General features: G+C 48.4%; 1 protein-coding gene across 1 annotated transcript; it reads right to left on the bottom strand.

Annotated features, from left to right (window-relative positions):
• Positions 1 to 15,052: 15,052 nt before the first annotated feature.
• CEBPB (CCAAT enhancer binding protein beta) lies at positions 15,053 to 16,261 on the bottom strand. The gene has a single exon (XM_073681005.1). It carries the CDS (start codon positions 16,159 to 16,161, stop codon positions 15,499 to 15,501), a length of 663 nt encoding a protein of 220 aa, XP_073537106.1. The 5' UTR covers positions 16,162 to 16,261; the 3' UTR covers positions 15,053 to 15,498.
• Between the last annotated feature and the right edge of the window lie 3,146 nt (positions 16,262 to 19,407).

Raw genomic sequence — 19,407 nt, 5'->3', positions numbered from 1 at the left:
AACAGGCTCCACGTAGAATGATGTCCCCCACAACCCGCTTGCACAGTATCATGTCACCCAAAGCCAGTTTGCTTAATATTATGTCCCCCACAGCACCCTTGCACAGTATTATTCTCCCCACCACCCTCTTGCACAATATCATGTCACCCAAAGCCACTTTGCACAGTATTATGTCCCCACAGTTTTCCACAGTGTACTGTCAACTTACAAAATAAAGTTATTCCCCTAACCCGGTTACCCTGCTGCTCCTGTCAGCACTGTGGCACAGCTGTCGCGATGTAGTGACGTCTAGTGTTGAGCGAGCACTAAAATGCTCGGGTGCTTGAAGCTCGGGCTGAGCTCACCGTGATACTCAGGTGCTCGAACCGAGCAACGAGCCCAATGTTAGTCTATGGGAGACCCTAGCATTTTTGCGGCGGCACCCCCGGCAGTCTGTAGAAAGCCTAAAAAGTGCCCAAAACGATAGTGACAGTGCTCAAAAGACATGGGGACAGCATGGGGATCGCCCCAGGAAGCATTTCTGACCCCCAGGTCACTGCTGTCAACAATGTGGTCAGAGGTATTAAGCCACTTTTAAGGGCTCACAATAAAACGTTCAAAAACGAAACTGAAACGGTTTTCCTGTGAAATATGTTAAGGAACTTCCTTTCCAGGGTAAAGACTTGTGTATAAGGTAAAATAAATAACCAAAAACAAAAATACTCCTCCACACCTTGGGCTATGTTCACAAGTAGCATTTTTTATGCGTTTTTGCACTTTTGTATTGCTTTCAACCGTGACAAATGCATTCACCGGGAAATGTAATTTTAACATTACAATCTTATCTGGTCATGTGCTGTGTGACACATGCATACAGTGCTGAAAAGACATGGGAACAGCATGGGGAAGACCCCTGGAAGCATCTCTGACACCCAGGTCACTGCCTAAAAGTGTGCCCATCAGAAGTGATCCTTGCCGCATCAGAAGATGCAGACTTGCAACTATCCCCGTGCAAGTCCTTGTCCCAGGGCAGTGTTCAATTGTACCTCCCCCATTCCTTGCAATGCAAGTATGCAGCGTGCCACCCACCCACCCCCAAGCTGCAATACCATACTGCTAGCTTGCTTGCACTTAAATTGGGCCTTTTAGGCATGTGGAGGCAGACGCCGGCCACCATGTCATGGCTGCGTCGGCGGCCTGGTATCCATACTCAGTCCCCAGCCGCCCGGCGGCCGGGTGTCCACGCTCGGTCCCCAGCCGCCAGGGGGCGGCCGGGTGTCAATACTCGGTCCCCAGCCGCCCCGCAGCCAGGTGCCCACACACGGTCCCCAGCCGCCTGGGGGCGGCCGGGTGTCCATAAACGGTCCCCAGCCGCCCCTATTTGAAGGACAGCCTAACCACAAACACGTGGACAAGTGAATGTGGCCAGGGATGGTCCATCTGACTGACGCCTTCACACTGGGTTAATATTGTGGAAGCCGGGACACAGTTGGACACTGGGATGCAACACGTCCTCCAGACATAGAGGATTGTGGGTCCTGGGTCAATCAGGCTTCAACACAAAGTTCAGAAGGTAGACAGCAGCAGTGGTCGGCCGCCTACACAACGAGTAAATTATTCATGATCATGAGGTCATCCATCTCCTTAGCTTTCTGTTACTTGGAATGCAAGCGCATGTATGTAGTAGCGGCTAGGCCTGAGGTGGTCAGCGTTTTGGCGCATATCCTACCTCCTCCGAGGATTGCTGGATGTTTTCCTGCTACTATCCCAGTTCTATGACTCCCGTTAGAACAAAGCTTCAGGTGATGAATGATGGATGAGGTGGTGGCAAAGGAAAAGAGCAGGAGGAACAGGGACCATTCACATCAATATCAAGCCAGTCAACCACACATGTCTTGTAGGATATGTTTCTGTACCAAAAGGAGCGGTTCAGCTACACAGTTATAGGGCATACAGTGAGTGCAATGCCTACCAAAAATTTAGAGGCACTCCAATGCCCCTTGAAAGTGACATGGAGGTCAGAGGGCCTTAACTAAACCGTTTTTTCCATTTACAGCAACTGGGTCTCCTGTGCACTGTTGGCCTAAGCAGTGAATGGAAGGCTTTCCAAAAATTGAGGAACTGCAATGCCCCTTGAAACAGACGTGGATTACAGCATACTAAAAGCCTTCTACCCATTATTGGGGAGTGGGTCTCCCTTAGTGTTCACCTATGCATTGAAAAGCAAAAGCTGACTAAAATTAGGAGGAAATGCAATGCCCGTTGGAAGAGTCATGGAGGTTAGAGTTAATTAAAAACAACATTTCAATGCCCCTTGGAAGAGCTGTGGAGTTCAGAGTGGTTTAGCAAGACTGTTTTAATGCCCCTGGGAAGAGACGTGGAGGTCGCAGTAGCTTAACAAGATGGTTTTAATGCCCCTTGGAAGAATGGTGGAGGTCGCAGTGGAATAAAAAGACAATATCAATGCCCCTTGGAAGAGTGGTGGAGGTCGCAGTGGCTTAACAAGACTGTTTTAATGCCCCTTGGAAAAGTGTTGGAGGTCGCAGTAGCTTAACAAGACAGTTTTAATGCCCCTTGGAAAAGTGGTGGAGGTCGCAGTAGCTTAACAAGACTGTTTTAATGCCCCTTGGAAAAGTGGTGGAGGTCGCAGTAGCTTAACAAGACGGTTTTAATGCCCCTTGGGAAAGTGGTGGAGGTCGCAGTAGCTTAACAAGACAGTTTTAATGCCCCTTGGAAAAGTGGTGGAGGTCGCAGTAGCTTAACAAGATAGTTTTAATGCCCCTTGGAAAAGTGGTGGAGGTCACAGTAGCTTAGCAAGACGGTTTTAATGCCCCTTGGAAGAATGGTGGAGGTCGCAGTGGAATAAAAAGACAATATCAATGCCCCTTGGAAAAGTGGTGGAGGTCGCAGTAGCTTAACAAGACTGTTTTAATGCCCCTTGGAAGAATGGTGGAGGTGGCAGTGGAATAAAAAGACAATATCAATGCCCCTTGGAAGAGTGGTGGAGGTCGCAGTAGCTTAACAAGATGGTTTTAATGCCCCTTGGAAGAATGGTGGAGGTCGCAGTAGCTTAACAAGACAGTTTTAATGCCCCTTGGAAAAGACGTGGAGGTCGCAGTAGCTTAACAAGACGATTTTAATGCCCCTTATAAGAGCCATGCAGTACAGCATATTAAAAACATTATTCCCATTATTGGGGAGTGGGTCTCCCATAGTCTTTGCCTATGCTTTCCAAGCAAAAGCTGCCAAAAATTAGGACGGAGGAACTTGCAATGCTGGCAACACGGACCACGGTCACCCTGGTGGTATAGTGGTGGTGGAGGCTGAGGATAAGGAGAAGAGCAAAAAACAGCCGAAATGAGGAAGCGTATACCCATGTGTGGGTGTGAAGCGGTGCATGGGAATACACCTCCCGAAATAACACAGTGGATTTGACTTTGTTACTCTGCTGTCATTTGGTGGTGATGAGAAGTCTGGCCCAATACAGCCCTTGTTCATTTTGATAAGGGTCAGCTTGTCAGCATTGTCAGTTGACAGGCGAGTGCGCTTATCAGTTATAATTCCCCCACTAAATACACGCTCCGATAACACGCTAGCGGCAGGGCAGGCCAGGACCTCCAAGGTGTACAGAGCGAGTTCATTTCAAGTGTCCAGCTTGGATACCCAATAATTAAAAGGCACAGAGGAATCACGGAGGATGCTGGTACGGTCGGCAAGGTATTCCCTCACCATCTTTTGAAACTGTCCACTCCTTGTGAGAGTACCCCGCGCCTCAGGGCCTGTAAGCTGGGCGGGTCTCAGAAAACTGTCCCAGAATGTTGACAGTGTTCCCCTGCCTCTGCTGGATTGGAGTTGCGTCTCTCTCGCCTGTACGCCTTGGTTGGTCAACGAACTGTGACCTCTGCCGCTAGCGTGTTCAGATGGGAATTTTTTTAACAGTTCTGCAGCAAGGGCCTTCTGGTACTGCCACATTTTTGTAGACCTCTCCACCTCAGGAATAAGAGAGTGAAAGTTCTCCTTGTAGCGGGGGTCTAAAAGTGTCACCAACCAGTAATGCCTGTCACTCAACATTTTGACAACGCGAGGGTCACGGTTAAGGCAGCGTAACATAAAGTCAGCCATGCGTGCCAGACTGGTAACGGGCAAGACTTCCGTGTCCTCACCAAGATGACGACTGACCATGCTCTCCTCCTCCTCCTCCCCCCTGTCCTCAGGCCACCTACACTGAACCGACTGTATGACAGTTGTACAGGTACTACTGTCTACAGCGAATTATACCAGCTCCTGTTCTTCCTCCTCCTCCTCCTCTCCCTCATTGTCCCCCAATGCACGATGGGATGAGATGAGGCTGGGCTTTGTGTAATCGCCCATTTCCTCTTCTTGATCCATCTCATCATACTCTGGCTGCAATGCCTCCTCTTTAATTCTCTGCAGAGAGCGTTGCAAAAGACAGACAAGTGGGATGCTGACGCTAATGATGGCGTCATCGCCACTCACCATCTTGGTGGACTCCTCAAAGTTTGTCAGGATGGTACATATGTCAGACATCCAGGTCCACTCCTGAGGTCTTATGTGTGGAGTCTGACCTGAATATCGACGGCCTTGATGCAGCTGGTACTCCACAACTGCTCTCTTCTGCTCACAAATCCTTTGCAACATGTGGAGGGTAGAGTTCCAACGTGTGGGGATATCACACACCAGTCGGTGTGCCGGAAGCTGCAAACGCTGCTGCAACACAGCAAGGGCGGCGGAAGCTGTAGCCGACTTCCGAAAATGAGCTGACAGGCGGCGTACTTTGACGAGCAGATCTGGCAACTCAGGGTACGATTTAAGAAACCGCTGAGCCACGAGGTTAAGCACATGAGCCAGGCATGGTACGTGTGTGATCTCGCCTCAGAGCTGCCACCATGTTACGGCTATTGTCACACACTACCATGCCTGGATGTAGGTTCAGCGCTCTCAGCCACAGATCTGCCTGCTCTTTCACAGCTGTCCACAACTCACAAGCAGTGTGAGGTTTATCACCTAAGCTTATGAGTTTCAGCACAGCCTGTTGCCGCTTGGCTGAGGCAGTACTGCAGTGCTTCCAGCTTGTAACTGATGTGGTGATATCTGGATGGAGGCTGAACATGAGGAGGTGGAGGATGATGCGCAGGAGCTGTACACTGTTGGGGCAACTCTGACATAGGGCCCGCAATCCTTGGTGTGGGGAGGATGTGTTCCGTCCCAAGGTCCGACTGGGTCCCAGCTTCCACTATGTTTACCCAGTGTGCCGTCAGGGAGATGTACCGTCCCTGGCCACAAGCACTTGTCCACGTGTCCGTTGTCAGGTGGACTCTCCCAGTAACTGCGTTGTTGAGTGCAGTTTTGGGACACGTGCTTGTGTAGTGCGGGGATGGCACACCGGGCAAAATAGTGTCGGCTGGAGACCAAGTACCAAGGGACGGCCACCGCCATAAGGTTGCGGAAGGATTCTGTCTCCACCAGCCTAAAAGGCAGCATTTCCAACGCAAGCAGTCGTGAAATGTGCGAATTTAGGACTGTGGCCTGTGGGGCGTTGGCTGCGAATTTGCGCTTTTGTTCACAGCTCTGGGATATGGACAATTGAATGCTGCAGTGGGACATGGACGTTGATGCTGTTTCTTGAGAAACTGCCATAACAAGTGAAGACTGAGAGGTGGGGGCATCTTTGCATGCAGTATGAACAGGTAAATGGAGGCAGCTCTACCGCACCCCAACCAGGGGGAAAAAAACAATCACTGAATGTGAATAGCGGTATCACAGTGCCAATAACAGGGCAAAAATTAAATTAAAATGACTGATTTATTAACACACACAACGCGTTTCGGTGAACCAGGCCACCTTCATCAGGTGTTATCATCACCTGATGAAGGTGGCCTTGTCCACCGAAACACGTTGTGTGTGTTAATAAATCAATCATTTTAATTTAATTTTTGCCCTGTTATTGGCGCTCTGATACTGCTATTCACATTCACTGATTGAACAGTCAGGGAGACACTATTACTGTTTTTTTTTACGGAAAAAATGCCAAAAGCAGGATAATACAGAGATTTGACCCGTGGAACTGCAAAACCACAGTTCTAGTTGTCTGGCCTACACCAGACTCTTTTAAACAGATATATTGGTGTCTGAACAGTCACAGACACACTCAATTTTTTTTTTGGGGGGGGGGGGGGATACCAAAAGGTTAATAAGACGCGTATTTGTACAGTCTGACTGAGGAAAAAAAAAAATACAGGATTTAGATGAAAAAAAAAAAGGATTTTTCCTGGCCCCTGAGACCGGGGTGATAAGTCTAGCAATTTGACCAACAGGAGCACACAGGACTGTAATGCAGCGTTTGCTGGTATAACCACTGCGTCTCCTATACAGCCAGCCTGCCTGCCTGATATCTGGGATGGATATTAGTCCTGAGAAGGACAGTTTGTTTGATTTGGCAGGCTTTAGAGACCCTACACTACCTATTTCGCACTATATATCTCTCCCTAACTCAGCAGCACTGACCCTACACTGTCTGATCCGGAGCGACTGTGTCCAAGATGGCGGCGCCCGGTTTTAAATACTCGAGGTGATGCTGTGCGGCCAGCCAATCACTGTAATGCCCACAAACAACATGACTGCGGCATTACAGTGACTGGCTGGCAATCCCTGCATGTTTATTGGCTCTGTAAAGAGCACCAAACGTGCAGGGTGGAGACCCGAGCTCCCGCCCGAGTAACCCGGAAATGCTCGGTGCTCGCCGAACATCCCGAGTAGTGAGATGCTCGGGCGAGTATCGAGCAGTGTCGAGCATGCTTGCTCAACACTAGTGACGTCATATCGTCATCACGCCACGCCTAATGTGCTCTCAGACGCATGGGCTCAATGATGGAAGAGGGAGATGACGGCTCCCTGTGCCACCATTGTGTTAAAGGATGCAGATATCAGTGAAAGTGAGAAGCCATGCAGGGAGCAGCACAACACTGTATCTGGCTCTTTGGCTTTGCTGTTCTGTGGGCTGCATTCTGCACTTTGCCCAGGTCTGAGCTACAGGATTGATTTCATTCCAGTGCAGAGCTTGCTCCTGAATGGCTTCAGGCAGATGTCCATGCATCGGCATGCAGTGAGGTGAAGGCTTTTGGAGCTGGCGTGGTGTCAAGAAGGGCAGCAAAGAAAACGCTTATCTCCAAGAAAAACAACAAGGACAGACTGACATTCTGCAAGAAATATGGGGGTTGGACTACAGAGGACTGGGGTAAAGTTATTTTCTCTTATGAATCCCCCTTCAGACTGTTAAGTACATCTGGGAGAATGATTGTTCATAGAAGAAAAAGGTGAACGCTACCATGAGTCCTGTGTCATGCCAACAGTAAAGCATCCTGAGACCATTCATGTGTGGGGGCTTTTCATCCATGGAGGTGGGGCATTCACAATTTTGCCCAAGAATACTGCCAAGAATAAAGAATGGGAACTAAATATCCTCCAAGAGCAACTTCTCTCGACCATCCAGGAGCAATTTCGTGGTGATGCGTTATCTAGCATGTCACAAGGCAAAAGTGATAACTAGGTGGCTTGGGGTACAAAACATTGTTGTTTTTTGTCTCTCTCTTTCTCTCTCTTTCTCTTTTTCTCTCGCTTTTTGTCTATTTTTCTCTTTTCCTTCTTTTTCCTTCTCTTTTTCCTTCTCTCTTTTTCCTTCTCTTTCTCTCTTTTTCCTTCTCTTTCTCTCTTTTTCCTTCTTTCTCTCTTCTCTCTTTTCTCTTTCTCGCTTTCTTTTCTCTCTCTCTCTTTCTCTCTCTTTCTTTCTCTCTCTCTTTCGCTCTCTCTTTTTTTCTCTCTCTCTCTTTCGCTCTTTCTCTCTCTCGCTTTTTCTTTTTCTCTCGCATTTTGTCTATTTTTCTTTTTTCCTTCTTTTTCCTTCTCTCTTTTTCCTTCTTTTTTTCCTTCTCTCTTTTTCCTTCTCTTTTTCCTTCTCTCTTTTTCCTTCTCTCTTTTTCCTTCTCTCTTTTTCCTTCTCTCTTTTTCCTTCTCTCTTTTTCCTTCTCTCTTTTTCCTTCTCTCTTTTTCCTTCTCTCTTTTTCCTTCTCTCTTTTTCCTTCTCTCTTTTTCCTTCTCTTTTCTCTCTCTCTTTCTCTTTCTTTCTCTTTCTCTCTTTCTTTCTCTTTCTCTCGTTTTCTCTTTCGCATTTTGTCTATTTTTCTTTTTTCCCTCTTTTTCCTTCTCTTTTTTTCTTTCTCGCTCTTTCTCTCTCTTTCTCTTTCTTTCTCTCTATTTATTTCTCTCTTTCTCTTGTTTTTTCTTTTTCTCTCGCATTTTGTCTATTTTCCTTCTCTCTTTTTCCTTCTCTCTTTTTCTGTGGCGCCCTGCTGCGCATTGGTGCCACAGAACCCAGAAGGGTGCATGGATGGACTTCTCCACAAGAGGCCCTCACTACATTCACACATCTCCACCCTACCACCTCATACGACCAGAGGGAGCCCGTTAGGGACATATATAAACTGGAGGGTGGAGTTAGGCAGGCAGTTAGTTGGTCAGAGAGTTTAGAGTGTGCTCAGGATGTAGCAGAACGCTGGCTGCTGTGCTGAGGCAAGTTGAGGCCTGCAGCACATGCTGAAGCCTGAGTTGAGGGCCCCGAGTGGGGCCGGAGGCAAGGAAAAGAGTGAGAGGAGTAATGGGGGCAGAGGAGCATCATAGGCTCACCCCAGAATACAAGCCGCACACTGGGTCCGCGCCTACAGGGTCATTTATGCCCAGTAGGAACAACGGGAACCCCTGGAGAACTACAGGTCCCAGGTCGACCAAGCTGAACTCATATACAGGACTAGGAATCACGAAGGCCCCAGCGTCCAGGGAGAGTGATTGCCAAAAGAAAGTCCTACTGCCAAGTCAGCAGGTGAAGAGAGATCTAGCATAGAAGCCAGGCCTAGCTCCAGGCAGGTCAGAAGCTTAGGAAGAAGACACGGACTAGGAGGCCTTATACCCGCTCACTGGGGAGAGAGTCCTGAAGTGCACCCTTACCAGGCGGTACCCTGGACCGTACCAGTGATCCACCAGTAAAGGTACTGAAGCGAAACCCCTGTGTGCGTGTCCGTCATCCCCCCTGATCCGACCTGGCCACCTCTCACCTGCATCCCCATCCAACCTACACTGCCCTGAGGCCTGCTCCACCTGTGGGGAGCCGTTCCATCTCAAGCTGCCCTAACACCTGCCTCAGAGGACTGTCGCAGTGCTGGTGATCCTCACCAGACACCACAGGTGGCGTCACGACAAATCCCCCTATAAATATTCCCCTTTTTGCACTGACCGCCCTGGGTCACGGACCAGGCCAGCCACCGTGATCTCCCCCAAAAGCAGCCATAAGGCCCAGCTGCCGAGTACCCCACGGCCCTGGGGGCGAGTCATTTCCTTCTCTCTTTTCTCTCTTCTCCTTTTTCTTTCTTTCTCGCTCTTTCTCTCTTTCTTTCTTCCTCTTTCTCTCACTCTTTCTCTCTCTTTGTCTCTCTCTTTCTCGCTCTTTTTCTCGCTCTTTTGCTCTCTTTTTCCTCTCTCTCTTTCTTTCTCTCTCTCTTTCTCCCTAAGATGCCTGTTCATCTGGCTGAATACTGTATATATGGGCGGCACTGGTATTGGGGTACGGTAACTGGGGGGCATAACCTGCCCCTGACTGGAGTGTACGTCAGCCCCATTATTGACCCATTAGTTTCTCATTAGTTGTAGACACTTTGATGTCCTCAAATGCCTTTTCTATAATTTGTAGCTATTAAAACTAATGATTCTGCTCTTTGATTTAGGTGTTGGACACCGAGCAGTTGTCAGTGGAGCCGTCCTATCTTCAGAGTTCGGTGAGAGTTGCTGGCAATGTTGGTGGTTTCTAGAGTATTGTGATCAATAGAAGGTGAAGGCTTGCAGCTGATGAAGAGCCGACCTGAAATACACAGGCATAGCATGTGGATATGTTGCTTGCTTTTACTGCAGATGATAGACCCTCTGCTGCCCAGGTGTCCTCATTTTATAAGGGTGCAGTGACTTGAAGAGCATCTAGTCTCCAAATATGATGATCTTTTCCCACTTCTAGAAGCTCACTGATTGCTAGAGCAGAAGATTGTAGTTTTTCCAGCAGATAGAGAACATGTCACAAGGCAAAAGTGATAACTAAGTGTCTCTGTGATCAAAACATTGGCATTTTGGGTCTAGCTGTAATACCGCCGAGGTCGGGAGGAGAGATCAGTTGTGCCTGTGCCGTACCACTCCATACTCTCTCTATAGCACTGATCAAACGCTGCCTTCAGCTTTTTCCTTGGCTAGGACCAGCTTCTCTGGTCTTCTGGACTCTGTCTTGTGGCCAAGGAAGAAAGGGGGAGATAAATCTTCTGCGTCCCCTACTAACGATCACTGTTTGGGAAGGACAACACCCTTTAATATGACTCCTGATTATCAGTCTATGGAACCATTGGGTGTTGTATAACAGAAGATGCCATGTAGCCTGAACAGACATTCAGCTTAAAACCATTAATACAAGTCTGGGGCTATATAGCTGGTCATATACATTAAATTAAAGGGGTTTTTATAAAAGTTACCTAATAGAGGCAAAAATGATAACATCAAATACAAGTAATCTTCTTTAATTCTCCTGATCCTTCAGCCTCGCCATGATGTCCCATACATAACTCACGTGAGTCTAACTGGCATGCATGGCACGTGACCACTTAAACTAGTGATTGGCTGCAGCAGTCATGTGAATGATGTACAAGCACAGGACCACCAGAGTGGCAGCACTAGAGTAATGGTTATTTTATTGCTGTTCAATAAACTTTATAAAATCTCACACAATCCCTTTTAGTGTCGGTATAACCCACCAGTTATAACATGACCATCCAGCCATCTGATCTGTCTGCAATGAGACCTGCTGACAGCAGATGTTGGAGGAGGGAAAGACTGGGCTGATGGATTTCAACATGTCCAATCCTTTTGTGCTCAGGGGAACCAAGTTCCCAACAGAGGAGCCTGGCACCCGTATATTTCACTCTCCCCATTCAGAACTCAGAGGTGCATGTGTGTGTATGTGGAGGTTGGGAGGGATAGCTGTCCAACCACATATGGCTCATTTTTTGGCAGAATGCCCTTTATAGTGATACAATGAGATGTCTGTGTTTTACAGTACAGATAAAAGTTGTGCCAACATATGCCAAGGAAGCGCCCATTTGGCATGTTAGAAATGTATAAGTCTGTCCCATTGTAGGCTTTGCATATCTTTGCTTGAATCATGTGGGTGATGTGTACCCGAAATGTACACTCTGAATATAGTGTTGACATACCTTTAGGTAGCTTCCAGCAGAGCTAAGATTTGCTATGCATTTAAAGGGAATCTGTCCGTAGGATCCACCCTCCTAAGCCGTCTATATGGGCATGTAGGTCATAGGAAGCGGAATAAAATGATACCTTGATATCTGCGATCCGCTGTGTTATTCCAGAGACATTCGTGTTTTCCTAATATGTAAATGAACTTTTAAGATCTACCCAAGAATCTGCCTCCAGAGCTTATATTAAATGAAAGGCATTACCAGTGTGAGACGTGTAGATCAGGAGAGCAAACTGTCAGTCATTACATGTCTCACACTAGTAACGTCCCCTTTCATTTACAATAAGCTCTGGAGACAGATTCTCAGGGAGATCTATGTCCGGCCCATAGATCTTAACACCTCATTTACATAATAAGAAAAATGTGGATTTCTCTGGAATAAAACATCAGATCGCAGAGATCAAGGTATCATTTTATTCAGCTTCCTATGACCCACATGCCCATATAGACGGCTTAGGAGGGTTGGTCCTACTGAAAGATTCCCTTTAAAATCCGTTGCCCCTTACCATGTAGTGCTGTTAAGTCTGGGTTCACACTACAGCGTTCTGCGCAGTTTCTGTCGGAATTCCCAAAAAATATTATTCTGCCAGGAATCCCGAGGTAGCCATTCACTGTGGACACTGTCTGGCCTCTGTTCTCACAATTTACGTTTTTGTGCAGGTCTGAAAAAGACAAGTATTACTGGGATGGGGACTAAAACGTGTCCACGGTGAGTGTCGGCTTCATTCATCTTGGCGCGCAGCCTGTCGAGGCTCACGCTGGAATACGGTTTTTCGGGGCTTCCGACAAAAAACCAAGACGTAGATTATAGTGTGAACCTAGCCTAGCAAAGCGTCTGTTGCTGGGAAGCAATGGGCTTCTAAACTACAGCAAATGTCAAAGTGGAGCCACCTTATACCATGAAGATGCCCAATCCCAGAGTAAATATTCCATGTAACTACTGAGCCCGGAGCGGAGTGTCAGTTGCCGAGCCGCAGCCACCCGTTACTAATCTGTGCTATCTGAAGTGATGAAGGGAAGGAGCTCGGCAAACACCATGTCAGCGCTCAAGTGCAGCTCAAATATTGACTATTCACATATTTCTGCAGAGGCATCTCCGGTATGGGAACCGACACACAGTGACTACAACAGTGGCTATAGCCATTTACAACCTGAAGCCAAAAAATAGCCGGAGTGTAAGAGCCGTCCAGTGCACTTAAAATATGTCTGTATCAATATTCACTAGTGAAAAAAACATTTTGGCTTTTCTTCTTGTATGTTGTTCCAAAATGTAATTCTTTGTGTCATGTATAGCTGTATGAGGGCGGAGATCTGTTATTCTGATACATTGTTCCAAATCCCCTGCACACAGGCTGGGTTAGATGGGAACATTCTGGGGACATGATAGTACTGCATACTGATTATATATTGAACTCAATAATAACATAGTATGCGGTAGGCTCTGGAGAGCCCCCTAGTGGTAACTGCAGGCAGTCTGGAATTTATTATGTAACTCTCTATGCACCTTACATTCCACCTTTTTCCAGCAGGTTAATATTGGGGTAGTTACTGGATTTTTGCAAACCTTGTTTAGATTTCTGGAAGAGTTTGCAAATATTCTGCAATAAATCTGCGACGTGTGAATATATCCTTTAAACGTGGCAGTAAAAGGTAGACATTTCCATGGTTAGATTGTTCTATTTGTTCCGGTGCAGATCAGTGGTGTGTAATGTACGGTGGCCGCTTATCTCCCCCCACAGTGACTTTCACGTTATTGGATAGAGTGGCCGTGCAGAACTACAGTAAATCACCCGCTGACGGCTATGCAAGGTCTGTGCCCTCCACAGATTGGCTGCTGCAGGGTGGGGGGGTTTATGTTACAGCCAGATCCTGGGGCTCTTCACTCTCAGGGGCAAAATACATTCTTGTCATTTCTAAAGTCGGCCATAGTTCCCACAGGGTGGGGTGAGGCAGTGAAATGTGACCAGCCGCTCAGGACTAACCACTCTGCTCACATGCAAATAAAGTCCTGCAGCCAGCGGCATATGTCAGAATCGGGGGTCTCTCAGAAGAGGTGAGCGCTGTCTGTTGTTGTCGAAGGGACTTCAGACGAGGTTGAGCAGCCTCACCATGGCGGTCCTAAAAAGTTCTCTAAAAAGATGATTTACCAAGTCGAAGAATTGGATTTAAAGTGAATCTGTCACCAAATTTCACAACAAAAACTGTATAACAATACTTAGACCTGATGAGGCAGATATACTTGCTTTGATAATCCATGTTAGAATTTCTGTATAAACATTTGTATAAGCTTAACATAATCACCACCCACTTATTCTCAGTGTACCTCCTCCCTGCCGCTGAGATCTCCCACTGCTCAGTCCAAGCTGCAACTACCAGTCAGTCTGGGTGGTTAGAGACTGAATGCACTGTCATTTCATTCTGTAGCTGGACTCAAAGTGCATATCTTAATATCAGGGTCAGATTTACAAAGTAAGTACACCAGTCTCATCAGGGCTAATAAATAACGTAAACAGTATTGTGAAAACTGATGACAAATCCACTTTAAATGTCTCTTTTATAGGTGAACACCTTGTAATAAATGTGGGGCACTTGAGTCGCTGTCCATGCTATGAGCAAGAATAGATTTGCACTATAACTTTAACCAATTTCTGGCATCAATCATAGTGTCAGATAAATCTCCCTTTCACCTACATTTTCCTCATATTTAAGAGGCAAGAGAAGTAAAGAGTTGCAAAACTTATGGCACAAGTACATGGCGTGCACCACATCTCGCACTTTACTTCTAGAACTGAAAACTGGTATAAATTTACTTTTTTTAGTTGTTGTTGTTAAGGAATTAAGATTTCTGCTATCAGTGACCAATTTACATCTAGAATCAGAACCATCTGATCAGGTTCATCTGACACAAGTGTATGGAGAAAGGAGGGGACACAGTGGTCACAGGCCGGGCGGCTGTCAGGCCACAATAAAGTCTCTGGATATAAACAAAACAGCAAGCAGAGATCTTATAGAAGCAAATATTAATCATAGCTCCTAGACTGACAGGATTTCATAATTAGTCATGTACAGAGTATTCGAGGGGTTAAATACGCCCACACTGATTATGGGTGGCATCTACATCAAGTCATAGACCATATTTCAGGAGTTCAATCCTCCTGCACTGATTATTGGGGGGCACCTCATCAGTAACATACCTGATATTATAAGGGTTCAATCCTCATGCAGATTACTGGGGGTACTTTATCTGTCACATACATGTCCTGAAGGTTTACTTCTCCTGCACTGATCATTTGGGGACACCTCATCAGTCAGAAACCATATTCTAGAGTTCTGCACTGATCATAGGGGGGATACCTAAAAAAAATCAGAAGATATTCTAGAGGTTTAATTTTGCACTGATAACTTGGGGCACCTCATCAGTCACATACATGATATTAGGGGTTCAATCCTCCTGCCCTGATTACTGGGGGTAACTCATCACAAACCATATTCTGGGGGTTCTGCACCAATTACTGGGGGGAAACTCATCACAGACCATAGTCTAAAGGTTCTGCACCAATTACTGGGGGGGGGGGGGGAACTCATCACAAACCATATTCTGGGGGTGCTATACTAATTACTGGGGGAAACTCATCACAAACCATATTCTAGGGGTTCTGCGCTGATTACTGGGGGGCTGCTGTCTATAGAACAGAACACAGAAGCAGCTGCGGCTCAGAGATAAGAAAACATTTTATTCCAACATTTAATGCTCAAAATAGAAATTCCCAAAAAAAAATCTATATAATAAAGTCTCTGTATGAAATCTCTGTATAAAACTCTCCGGTTGCCGCAGGTTGCATCATCCGCCCCCGGTCATGGGGTTTAACTATTGCATCACCGGCTCCAGTCAGTCATAATATTATTATTATTATTATTAATAATAAGTGTTCAGTGTAGATGAAGGTGCAGAGTGCAAACATCAGCGGCTGTAAACAAGCGCCCGACAACCGCGGCCCCGACAACCTGCGCACTGTCCAGTCCCTGGCAGATCCTATACTCCACAGGGTAGAGGAAGCAGCGGGGGCCCGGGAAGTCCTAAAAGTGCATGGGCCCCCGCTGGAGGGCAGAGGAGCCCCCGGGTGGGACTTGGGGGTCCTCGTGCAGTCTGTGCGGTGCCTCTAGCACCTCCCCGTGGCCTCAGGCGGCAGCTGCTTGAAGAGGTTGCGCAGGGTCCCCAGCTCCCGGCTCAGCTGCTCCACCCGCTTCTGCAGCCGCTCGTTCTCCGCCGTCAGCTCCAGGACCTTGTGCTGCGTCTCCATGTTGCGGATCTTGGCCTTGTCGCGGCTCTTGCGCACGGCGATGTTGTTGCGCTCCCGGCGCTGCTTGTACTCGTTGCTGTGCTTGTCCAGCGACTTCTTGTGTTTGCTCCCGGAGCCCTGTCCGCGGGGTGCGGGGCTGGGGGTCCCTGGGGGGCTGCAGGAGGACGCGCTGCTCAGGTTGCCGCTGCTGCCAGAGGGCACCGCATGGAAGGCGAGGAAGGAGCGCATGGCCGGCGTCTCGTCCTTGCCCGGCCCGTCCCGGTACGTGTCCAGCGAGTGCAGCACCGGCTCCGCCTTGGGCTCTCCCGGGTACCGGTAGTGGGAGGCCCCCAGCTCACACAGCAGCTCCCCGCACTCCGCCTCCAGGTACGGGCTAAAGTCTATGGCTCGCTCGTGCTCGGGCAGGGGCCCCCGGCGCTGCGCTTTGGCCCCCAGGCTCTCGTCGTAGTAAAAGTTGCTTGCGTCCATGGGTCTAATAGCCGCACATCCTGGCGGGTCCCAGGGCGGCAGGAGACGGTGCATGAGGCAGCGGCGGGGACTCCTCGCTTCTCCCCGGACAGTGCACGCTAGTTGTCAGATCGGATCTGAAGCTGCGGCCTCCGGAGCTACCCTTATATGCGGCGTACATAGCAACGTGACGTCACAATGGCGCCTCCTTCCTAGCAGAGCTGTCACTTCCAGAGTATCAGCGATAGCTGGAGAGATGCGCGCGGTACTACAACTCCCAACAGGCAATGCTCATATGGACTCCCTGTTTTGGGGGTTATCACTGTTTGTTTTTTTTTACAGATCTACACTTGATTCATTCTGTGACAGGTACTTTTGTTCAGGGGCGGACACAGACTGTAGTGGGCCCCTGTGCAAGAAATTTTGGGGGGCCCCCCTTGCCCTTCATAAGGCAACAAAGTTATGTAAACATAACCCCCCATGTGCATCTCTCACCCCCCCATGTGCAGCTCTCATCCCACCCATGTGCAGCTCTCACCCCCCGTGCATCTCTCATCCCCCCCATGTGCATCTCTCATCCCCCCCATGTGCATCTCTCACCCCCCCATGTGCATCTCTCATCCCCCCCATGTGCATCTCTCACCCCCCCATGTGCATCTCTCACCCCCCCATGTGCATCCCTCACCCCCCCATGTGCATCTCTCACCCCCCCATGTGCATCTCTCACCCCCCCCATGTGCATCTCTCACCCCCCCCATGTGCATCTCTCACCCCCCCCCATGTGCATCTCTCATCCCCCCCGTGCATCTCTGATTCCCCCCACTCCTAGTTAATTAATTGTATTTAAAAAAAATAAAACTTGTTATACTTACCCCCATGCAATCCCTGCAGAATCCTGGCGCTCGTCCACGTCGCTGCCACCAGGTTCTCCTGACGTTCGGCCATGTGACGGCGCCACATACATAGCCATCAGCTTTTGTTTTGGCCAAAAGATTTTTAAAGCCGCCACCACGATAAGGTAGACTCTTCTGGGCGGGCCCTACTCTAACCTATTAAAATTTTCTTAAAATATCCAATACTCTTTTTAGATATATTTTTATTTAGTTTTATTTAAGGGAATGTGTCATATACATTTTTTTTTTAAATGACCAATAATACCACATACAGGGAATACCGCCACACCATGACCAGACCACATATTACCACAACATAGTGACCGAATAATACCACACAGAAGGGAGAAAAACTGCCACACCATGACCAGACCACATATTACCACTACATTACTAATATTACCACCACATTACTAATATTACCATAAGTGTCATTATACACGGGAGCTCTATACATGGTATGTATAACGTAAGTGTCCAGGTAATCTAGTGATCACCAGTGAAATTATACACAGGAGCTCTGTATATAGTGTCAGTGTACAGGTAATACAGTGACATTATACACAGGAGCTCTGTATATAGTGTACAGGTAATACAGTGATCATCAGTGACATTATACACAGGAGCTCTGTATATAGTGTCAGTGTACAGGTAATACAGGGATCACCAGTGACATTATACACAGGAGATCTGTATATAGTGTCAGTGTACAGGTAATACAGTGATCACCAGTGAAATTATACACAGGAGCTCTGTATATAGTGTCAGTGTACAGGTAATACAGTGATCACCAGTGACATTATACACAGGAGCTCTGTATATAGTGTCAGTGTACAGGTAATACAGTGATCACCAGTGACATTATACACAGTGTACATGTAATAGACTGACTCACCGGTGACGTCTCTAGGTGAAGTCCTTCATCTTCGCTTTTCTCCTTCATCCAGCACAGGCCGCCATCACGTCTTCCAGCCAGGACTCGTCTCTGCATAAAATAACACAGTTATCTAGAGCACATTCCCCAACTTCTACATTACGCAGCTGAATACAGACGTGCATCCACCATCAATATATGGTTAGTTATTAGGCAACCTACCATTCCAAATATAAATTGTAATCCACCACTGTGCCCCCATTAACTGTAAATAGGCACTTAATATATAATTTAATTAGAACCTCTACTCTTTCCGCCAATTTGTTACCAGTCACACTCCTGCATCCGCAACGCCCCCTACTCTATACTTCCTGCTCCCCGCATTCAATATTTACATGCACCCCCTGCCCCAATTCATTATATCATGTCCGTGCTCTCCCCACCCCATCATCATTTATCATTTACTCTCCCCCACCCCACATTCGTTATGTGCAGCTCATTATCCCCCTACTCCCAATTCCCCCATGTGCAGCTCTCATCCCCCTCCATGTGCCCCTCTCTCACCCCCTCCCCCCCACATGTGCCCCTCTCTCATCCCCCTCCCCCACATGTGCCCCTCTCTCATCCCCCTCCCCCACATGTGCCCCTCTCTCATCCCCCTCCCCCACATGTGCCCCTCTCTCATCCCCCTCCACCACATGTGCATCTCCCATCTCCCCCCCCCACACATGTGCATCTCCCATCTCCCCCCCACACATGTGCATCTCCCATCTCCCCCACACATGTGCATCTCCCATCTCCCCCCCCCACACACGTGCATCTCCCATCTCCCCCCCCCACACACATGTGCATCTCCCATCCCCCCCACATGTGCATCTCCCATCTCCCCCCCCTACACACATGTGCATCTCCCATCTCCCCCCCCTACACACATGTGCATCTCCCATCTCCCCCCCCACATACATGTGCATCTCCCATCTCCCCCCCCACACACGTGCATCTCCCATCTCCCCCCCCACACACATGTGCATCTCCCATCTCCCCCCCCCACACACATGTGCATCTCCCATCTCCCCCCCCCACACACATGTGCATCTCCCATCTCCCCCCCCCCACACATGTGCATCTCCCATCTCCCCCCCCCACACACATGTGCATCTCCCATCTCCCCCCCCACACACGTGCATCTCCCATCTCCCCCCCCACACACACATGTGCATCTCCCATCTCCCCCCCCACACACGTGCATCTCCCATCTCCCCCCCACACACATGTGCATCTCCCATCTCCCCCCCCCACACACATGTGCATCTCCCATCTCCCCCCCCACATACATGTGCATCTCCCATCTCCCCCCCCCCACACATGTGCATCTCCCATCTCCCCCCCCACACACGTGCATCTCCCATCTCCCCCCCCCACACACATGTGCATCTCCCATCTCCCCCCCCCACACACATGTGCATCTCCCATCTCCCCCCCCCACACACATGTGCATCTCCCATCTCCCCCCCCCACACACATGTGCATCTCCCATCTCCCCCCCCCCACACA

This window comes from Phyllobates terribilis, unplaced genomic scaffold (assembly GCF_046119375.1).
Source record: "Phyllobates terribilis strain yellow unplaced genomic scaffold, ASM4611937v1 Scaffold_5__5_contigs__length_657084704, whole genome shotgun sequence".
Lineage (NCBI taxonomy): Eukaryota > Metazoa > Chordata > Amphibia > Anura > Dendrobatidae > Phyllobates > Phyllobates terribilis.
This window is presented reverse-complemented; position numbering and strand designations above follow the sequence as displayed.